Source organism: Cyprinodon variegatus, unplaced genomic scaffold, assembly GCF_000732505.1.
Source record: "Cyprinodon variegatus isolate N-32 unplaced genomic scaffold, C_variegatus-1.0 Scaffold183, whole genome shotgun sequence".
NCBI classification, from domain to species: domain Eukaryota; kingdom Metazoa; phylum Chordata; class Actinopteri; order Cyprinodontiformes; family Cyprinodontidae; genus Cyprinodon; species Cyprinodon variegatus.
This window is the reverse complement of record NW_015150636.1, coordinates 363,947-373,557: the sequence shown is the minus strand read 5'-3', so window position 1 is coordinate 373,557 and position 9,611 is coordinate 363,947. Positions and strand designations below refer to the sequence as shown.

Here is a 9,611-nt window from a genome sequence, read left to right as displayed (position 1 = left end):
CTGATGAAGCTTTAGCTACGAAGGTGGATGAGGGGATGGAGGTGGGTTGAAACGCTGTCTGAATGGAAGTCAGACATAGAGCATCCACTGCCCGAACTTTGGGTAGCAGACTGAGTTTGGGATTTTGGAAACCTTTTAAGATGAACTCTGGATGCTGATTGGGCTTTTGTGGAGGTGTGGTTCAAAGCTGATTAGCTTGGCGAGTAATCAGTTTAACTAAATGATCTTCCACCTAGGCTCCATTCAATAAATCTCTCTAAATTTAAAACATTACAGTTGAATATTGGTCTTTCCGGATATTCTTCACCTTTGAATTATTTACTGTTTTTCTTTTTTGGACTTTAAAGCAGTCTCAAGTTGTCTTTTGGGTTCTACATGTGTTCATTCTTCCATGTCATACTTGCTTGTAGGGGGAGTTTATAGCTCCATTTACACTACCCTTAAAAAAAACCGATCCATGCCGAGACAGAGTCCGAGCTCGGATCAGTTAACCAGGCCGAGCTTGGTTCTGACGACCGTTTACACATCACGCTATCTCGGTTCCTCGACTCCTCGCCTCCTAGTGACGATCTGCGGTATTACTGCCAGTATTGAAGGAGGAAATCAAGCAGTTGGTGGCGGTAATGCACCAAAAGTTGTTTTTTGACCCGTTGGATTCTCGAAAAAATGTCAGTCTCTAATATGAAGCCTCATGAAAAAAAATCAGTAATGTCATCGAATCTAACAGAGCTCTGGTATTGGAAACATATCGGGACAGATATACAAACTCAAGTATTGCAATTAAAAATTTAAAAGGTGTATCTGTACTTTTAATCTTAGTATTATTATTAACCTTCTGTCAGTATCTTTAGCTGTTAAAACGACACATGCTGCTGTGGCTTTAATTGATTGTTGCGTTTGTGTTTTTTTGCAAACAGAAAAGGTCAGTAAATCCAGCTGTCAGCAGGTGGCAAAGATGGCCCCACCCATCAGAAACAGGTATTATAAACTTTAACTTCGTTATAACTTTAACGAATAATCCATCTAGTAACAGATCAATCTGACATATGTACCTGACTCTGTGTATGTCTGTTGTCTTCTCTGCAGTCCTGTCTTGAAGAACAATATGAACCATGTCCCCTCCTCTCCACTTTTGACTCCCCAAGAAGCTCCTCATGGTAATTGGACTCTAGATGTTTCTAAGGTTTCATTTGCACAACAGAGAAACATTTCTATCTGAGAATCTAGAAAGCAGCCTTGACCCACTGTAATGTTAACAATTAGGTTGTGGCTTTTATAAATGTTATTTTGATATGTTACCTTCATCCTGACATCCTGAACAAAACCAATCCACTGCAACGCTTTAGTCTTACGCTGATTTGAGATCGGGTTGTTGAAGTAATGTTTCTAGGAGGGAAACCCAAGCATCTTTCTCCCCAGAGATGCTCGCCTGCTCAATTTGTGGGTTTGCTCCCATTTAACAGGAGGAAACCAGAACCAGGCTGAGAGGCGTCACGCCTGCAAAGGCTCAGCTTGGTGTAGAAACTAACAACAGCACCGTCTTCATGTTTGCTTTTCTTTTGTCTTTCCTCGCTGATCGTTTCTGGGTTTATAATTGTCTGAAAGGTCTTGCCGTATCCCCTGGTTAATTATTGTCATTAGCGTTTTGCCAGATCAGCCGATGCATTTGTGTTGCTTTTCTCTTTTTGTTTGTTTCCCTATGATACTTTGAGGCTTTCTCCCCCTTTCTTAGTGGAACCCTTTCAGTTTTTGCTGAGCTCTCTTTGTATTAATTAGTCTTCCTCCCTCAGTTTCCTTGCTTTCACTCTGTCACAGCTGTTTCACATTTCCTTTCATTAACTCACCTGGCTGCTACCTCTGGCTCAGTGTTTAATCTTCCTAGCTTTTCATTGTTCTTTTCTACTCTTTGTTTTTATAATAAATTCCTCTGCTGATCCATGCGGTGTGGTCCTGCCCTCATTTTTGGGTCCAACCAATAACCTGACCAGTAGTATGTTTACGAAATGTGGAGCCCTGAGCGAAGGCGGGCATGTAATCCTCTGAATAAGAAGAAAACGCACAAAACAAGAGGTCAATTATAAATATTTTAATAGAATCGACGTGCATTATTTGTTTTACCTTCTGTTTTCTTCTCCCCTTTTCTTTCTTTTTTGTCCTCCATTATTTTTTTCCCTCTATTTCTATTTATCTCCCTTTTTTTGTTTTCATTCCTCTTCTGTCCCTTTAACTCATTCCTCCATCCTTTTCCTTCTGTCCCCTTTTCTTGCTGTCCTTCTCTCCATTTTTTTTGTCTCTTTTTATCAGTTTTAATATTTTCTCCCATTATATCCCTGGAATGCAAATTCTGCAAATTTGTCAATTAAGAGGTCTACATTTACTTAAGCCAGGCATACACTGTACGATTTTTTGTCCTTTTCATTCCGACTTTCCAGTCATGTGAGGGTTTTTCAATCGGGCCGACCTTAAGCCAGTCTACAGGGGATAACGAGGGGCGATCAGCCTCTCACGAGCACCTGCCGATCAGTAATCGTAAGGTCGGGAGATAAAACAAACATGTTTGATATTCAGTAGGCCATCGTGGGCAAATCGCTTAGTTGTCATGCACAAAGAAGGATTCTTCTTCTTCCTCTCAGATGTAAACACAGAAGCATGGCGGGGTGCGACTGAAATGGAGTCCTTTCTGTAAAGTTGACAGCAGGGTTTCTGCGGGTCATTAAAAATCATAAAAAGTAATTAAATCATTATTTTTTAAATTAAGGCCTTTCATTAAATTTGATAATCGTGGCATTAAAATGCTTTGGAAAAGAAGCTTGAGGCGGAAAAAAGGCTAGAGAATGGGAAAAATTGAAATTTGAACCAAAGTGGTGGGAAAACAAGGAACTCGGGACATGGCTGCAGCCTGTCCATCGTGAAGATGACGAAGGATTTTGCAGTGTGTATATATATATATATATACATATGAGAGTCATGGGCACTTGTTGATGGCATTAAAAATTGTTCTAAGAGCATTAAAAGAGGATTAAAAAGCATTAAATAAGAGCTACTCATTCATGTAAAAACCCTGGAGAGACCGTAGTAGCCACGTTTGCCCAGCCATGTCTTTGTCCAAATATGTCGTCACCTTTATTTTTAGGGTTTTCAGCACAAGCTGCACGAATTGCCAAGGCAACGCATTTCACTCTATTGAGCTTCATACTCCTCTTCTACTCATTTGGTTTCTGGATAGACAAGTCCGAGTAGCACCATCTCACTGTGGGGCTGAGTCCGACGTGGTTTTTAGATGTACAGGGTGAGCAGGTAGATCGCATCAGAGCGTCGGGTCGCACAGTGTGAGAACATCCATCTTGAGCTGTGAACTCACACTGAATCACATACACCAAAATCGTGAGCTTTAGCTGCATGCAACAATAGAAAAAATCACACAGTGTATGCCTGGCTTTACTCGAGACCCCCAAGAAAGAAAAAAGACTAAGGTTTTACTCAAAATATTATCTGAAAAAGCAAAATTTAAAAAAATAAGACTGATTACCGATTCTCTGTAGCGACACAAGCTAAATTTGAAGCTTCCTTCATAATTACCCACAAGTTTCCTGGTGTCCATTGGGACAAGGAGAAACATATCAGTATATGGGAGAAAGCCTCTAATGCTCGGTATTTGTTCATCTCTACATGTCATCCTTGTGCTTGCTGCCGATTGTGGTTTCCTAACTTTAGCTGCTGCTAGCAGCAAATAAGCTGGTCACTTTAGATTGCTTTGTGCTGCTCTCAGCTTTCCTCCTTCTCTCTCCTCTTTCCAGCATTGCTTACATACTTTTCCATTTTAATTTCTCTTCTTTTCTTGCCTCTTTTCTCTGTTTACTTTCATATGTTTGGCTGCTGTCTTCCTGAATTAGGGTTGCCAACCGTCCCTTGAAACACGGAATTGTTCCATATTTAGAAATAAAAGTACCTGTCCCGTCTTTAGTGGAAAAGGGACCCACTTTTTCCCGTATTACTGTGAGTAAAAAATAGTCAGTAAAAAGCTAATGGAAAATGACGAATAAGGGCATGTTTACGGAGCCCCTAAAGGGACATGGAGGGAAAAAATAAACTTTTGCGAGATCCCGCAAAACTTTTGTGAGATCTCGCAAAAAAATTAACTTTTGCAAGATCCCGCAATACTTTTGCGAGATCCCGCAATACTTTTGCGAGATCTCGCAAAACTATTGCGGGATCTCGCAAAAGTATTGTGAGATCCTGCAAAAGTATTGCGAGATCCTGCAAAAGTATTGCGAGATCCTGCAAAAATATTGTGGGATCTCGCAAAAGTATTGCACGATTTTGCAAAAGTATTGTGAGATCTCGCAAAAAATAATCTTTTGAGAGATCCCGCAATACTTTCGCGAGATCTCGCAAAACTATTGCGGGATCTCACAAAAGTTATTTTTTCCCCTCCATGTCCCTTTAGGGGCTCCGTACATGTTAGATACAAAACTTACGGTAAACTTGTTACTGTCCCTGTCCTACGTTGTGACCAATGAGCTGACAACATATATGTTACGATCCAGAATACCCTCATCCCATTGGTCGAGCCAAGTGTTGCTCAGAGAGCAGTATGGGGGATGAACGGAGTAATTTTAATCCTGGCGCTGCTTTTGGGGTCGGACACCTACTCATTGCTGCAAGAGCTCAGAGGACATACAGGTGGATAAAAGTAGGCTATTACCACATAATGTGGCATTGAGCAAAAGTGTTTTTTTCTGTTTTAAAACTGTAGCCTACATTCACCGAAAAAAAATAATGCCACCGTTTTTGACATTTACTTAATCATATTTAGTTGCTTTATCCCAATTATTTTATGTCCTACCGTGCTAACATGAACAATTGTGTTAAAGTAACTGAATAGGAAGGAGTAAATGTCAAAAATGGTTGCATTATTTTTTTTCAGTGCATTTAAGGCACAAATATGTTTACAAGTTTGCACAAGTATGCTGTTGCACCAAAAGTGTGCACTATTTATGTATTGTTTTATATTCACTTTTACAGTTTGAAATTAAATAGAACATGTCATGGTTTTACTAAAGTTCAGACCCAAATGCAGAAGACCAAACAGGGAGAACAAGAGAAAAGGTTTAACAGGTTTTATTGAAGAGATAATGCAGAGAGAAGTGTTGCTCTGAACACTGCTCAACCGGAACTGAAAAGTGAGGGCAAGACACAGCGGTTAGTTCAAGCTCAGTGGGAAACTTGATTTGTGAACTTGGAGAAGAGGACCTGGTTGCTGACTCATGTTTCCAGAGAAGTTGTTGAATCCTTGACTCCAGTCTGTATGCTGTTGTTCCAGTGTTTGTCTGATTCGGTGGAGGGCGGAACAGGGTTTACCCAGAATGTGGTTGTTTGTAGGGGAATGGACTGCCTCTCAGGTTTCCTGCGGTACTTGAACGGGTCGTAGTGGAGATGAATCCCTTTCTCTGTGTGAAGCTCAAACGATCTCTGGGGAAAGTGGATCCAAACCTCCAGTTTGAATCCCCAAATCCTCCAGTTTGAAGCTCTGTTGATCCTTCCAGGGAGAGACAGGATGACTTCCTGCCGAGAGGCAAAGACAAAAACAATGTTAAAACTCTGGTTCACAAGAAATCAGTTTGACTCAGCAAAACTCAGCTTGGCTAGAGTACCCAAAACTGGCAAACACTCTGGCATCGAGGTAGTGGCAGTCAGCAGCTTAAGAACACTCCGTTAACAAAGAAACCATCAGCAGGTGTGTGAGGAGGCGAACCAGAACCAGGCGCCTCCTGGTGGAGGAAGGGAGACAAACACAGAAACACAAACACACAGACAGGAGTCCTGACAGAACAGATGTTTGTTTAAGTAGTTATTTAAATCAGCAAAGTTTATTATTTTGTATTAAAGTGATTTGCTGGATAATAATTTGCTTTCCATGTGTTCATGTCACTGACAAATACGCATCTAATTCAATGCATATTTGAGTCAAATAGTTAAAAAAAAAAAAAATTTCACACACAAAGGGGGACTAAAAAAAAAATAAATCACCACGCCAGGAGAGGTAAAGGCAATCGGGTCAGCTGGCACGCATATGAGGTGTCCCTGTTTTTTTCAGTTGGCGACCCTATCCTGAATCCTTTCCTCACAGGCACAGTAAGCTCAACTGTTTCATTGTAGTGGAGACAAGTATTTTGACGGAATCTTACATCAGGATTTTAATCAAAAACATAGCTAATGTGCTTAAATAAGTAATGGCTTTATTAAACATACATGTATGAGGAGTTTTATGGGGCTCTGAGGAACTTGTGGCCCTAGGCCACTGCCAGTTTTTACCTCATGATAACTCCGCCCCTGAACCCGACGTCACATCTGTGATCGGAGGCCAGTTTGATTTAATAACATCCTTACTGAAACTCGTTAGATCTTTACTGACTCATAAAGAAATCCAACCAGTGCAGCATATGCAAGCATTTATAAGCAGCCCTCATCTGTGATGGTGATATTCACAGGGTAGATCACTGATAAAGCTGTAATGTTTTTATTTTAAATACAGCCCTCACATGCAAACACGCATTAGGGATACAGATCACAGAACCAAAGCCCTCAGTTCCTCCTGCTTTGATTTAGTGTGCGTCAATCCTCTCTCATAGTGTTATCGGGTTGTTTACTTTTTAATTCGACATGGAGTCACTGTGTCAACGTCACGTCCTGTTTCACCTGCCACCTACTCACTTAATTTGAGTTTTACAAATTGTTCCAGATAGTCGGCCTGAGAAGAGCTAAACTATTGATGGATGGGAATCTAATGTGAAATCAGCCTGACTGAGGAACCATGGGAGCTGTAAAGACGTTTGTTGAAACGGCAAAACAAAAGAAGAGCAGTGGAGTCTGTAGGATAGGAATAAACAGCAGCTGGCAAAGTCTTAGACGGAGGACGTGAGAGATGCTTTATCCCTCAGGGATCGTCCAATGCAGTGGTTCTCATACCTGCTCCTCAGATACCGCTGCCCTGCATGGTTTAGATTCCTCTCTGCTGCAGAACACCTGATTCAAACCATTGTTTGACACCTTCAGCAGCTATCAACGGCTGCAGACGGCTGTTAAATATTCTTTTTTATAAATCAAGTAAGTGGCAGGGAGGAGAATAAAAAAACAAAAAAAAAACCCGGCCTATTTAATCTTGACTATATTTAATCTTTACAGAAAGCACCTTGTTGGACCTAAATCCCATCTCCAGTTTGGCTCTTTCTTACTCCTTGAGAAGAAACACATAGTTTAATGAGTGACAATTTATGACGAGATACCACACAGGAGAGTGGTATAGATTGTTTTATCTTAGATTCTGGAGGAACAACCTTTTTAGTTTTCATTCTGATTAGGCTTGAACATATATTGTCTCGTTTATTGTTACTGTGATACATTTCTAGTCATATAACAATTTTGATTTATGGTCTAAAGCAGGGGTCTTCAATGTTTTCCAAGGGCCAAGGACCCCCAAACTGATGGCGAGATGTAGCAAGGACCCTAATTATATATAGTGTCATGATTTGGATAACGTTTGTTGACCCAAAAGCAGAGGCAGGGAGGCAGAGTTGAATTTCTTGTGGATTTAATGATGAGATAACTGAGAACAGAGGCAGGTAATCCAAAAATCAACCAAAATAAGAAAACAAAGTCAAAAAACAAATAGGAAACCAGGAATCCAAAAATCCAAAAAGAAAACAAAGCCCAAACTAACGTGAAACCAGGAGTCCAAAAATCCAAAAATCAAAACAAGAAAACGGGTCAAGACGAACCAGAAACCATGGACACATCAGGGGGATCACAATCACAAGGAGGAAGGCTAAGAGAGACGGAGTTGGAGGAAGTTTGACGAGGACCCAGCAAAGAAGAACTGAACAAAGAGGGTCTCTAAGGTAGACAGAGACAGAGAGGAGTAACAAGCAGATTGGGAACAGGTGTGCACAGAGCAGAACAGAAAAGTAGCTAGGTAAAAAGGAGAACACAAGAGGGCAGCAGAGGGCAACAAATAAAAACAAATGAAAACTGAAAACAACTAGAAAACAAAACAAAATAAAAATTAAACCACTAAGACTATAAAACATGGGGCAAAGTAAAACTGAAAACTCAAAAGAAAAACAAAACAGAGCCAAGATTGAAACATTAACTAAGAATTAACGAGAGAACACAACAAAATAAAAATAAAACCGCTAAAAAACTACAACATAAGGAGCAAAGCAAAACAGAACATCCAAAACTCTAACATATAGTATGAAATTGTGTTATATCAAACTGGGCCTATGGTCACTCTATTACATATGAAGTAATGTAACAAAAGTAATTTCTCCCTGGGATTATGAAAGTATCTCTGATTCTGATTCCTGGTTGATGGGACAGGTGTTGTGAATGAAACTGTGCCCAGCTTGAAAGAGCTCCTGTGTGTCGCTAAATGTGTGAATTGATGACTGAAAGACATCTTCTGCCTCCATTTATCTGTTTACTACAGTGTGTTGAATTCATGTTAATGTGAATTTAAAGAAATTTCAATTAGTGGGAAAAATTGCAAGGGGGAATATAAAAAAAGGTCTAATCAACCAAACTTTCACAACCCCCATGCAGTATCTCTGTGGCCCCCTTAGGGGTCGCGGAACGCCTGTCTAAGACCTCTGGTCTAAACAATAAATTAGAATTTGTGAGTATTAAAAGAAGTTTAAAAAATGGTTGTGAGGTTCATCTTTTTTCTTTTTTTCATTTAAGCATTGACAAATTCTAAGAGCAGGATGCCTATACAGCAGGCAGAGCAGACTTGGCTATAAACAATCAATAAAAAAACTAATCAAAAATACTTTGTACATGATTGGAGTTCAGGAACACAGAAAACAGATTAAGTAAATTAGGGATCCTCTTTGAGACTTAGAAAAAAACAGAATGAGGGACAAAACAGGACATGTGTAACGTATCACTCTCCCCGCTGTATGGAAAAAAGAAAAAAAAAGTTCAACAAACTGTCTAAAAATGACCTCTCACTGCCTAACCCAGTATCTATATAACTGATTGCTAAGTTTTCCTTTCCTTAAAATGTAGCTCCTATTATTTTGTGTATATATTTAAATCCGTTGTCATGGTTTAAGATATTGCTGTGCAGGCTGTTCATGAAGTGGGGTTTTGTGTTGTAGCCGTGCTGGATGTTTTTCTTTCTTCTTGTTTTAATTCATTCTTAAGTATTAATCTGATCTAGTCAAATGTGGCACATTGTTTTATTTCTGTGAGGCCGGAGACAGAAGTAAGTAAAATCAGCACAGATTGGGATCTGCTCACCCCATGCAAAGCAGGAGCCTCGCCATATGCACTGCAGTCACTGTGAAATTTAAAAAAAATCGGATCAGAGAATAAAAAGTCAGACACAACCGGTGTGACCTGGGCTTAAGAGTAGGGATACTTTATTAAGATATTTAAGTAAAAGCAAAAGGTGGAGTATAGTAAAATTTCTCCTACACATAGATTTTTGTCTAAAAGTTAGGAGAACTCAGCTTTCATATATTTGCATATGATACTATCCTGTGGATGGATGGATGGATGGATGGATGGATGGATGGATGGATGGATGGATGGATGGATGGATGGATGGA

At 39.9% G+C, this 9,611-nt stretch overlaps 1 protein-coding gene across 1 annotated transcript in view; it reads left to right on the top strand.

Moving 5' to 3' along the window:
- The window catches only part of LOC107087401 (zinc finger protein 827-like), a 35,022-nt gene that overhangs the window by 16,096 nt on the left and 9,315 nt on the right, over positions 1-9,611 (top strand). The window contains exons 5-6 of the mRNA XM_015378969.1: positions 918-978; positions 1,087-1,157. Of these exons, the coding sequence (XP_015234455.1) occupies positions 918-978; positions 1,087-1,157 (132 nt within the window). The remainder of the gene's footprint in view (positions 1-917; positions 979-1,086; positions 1,158-9,611) is intronic.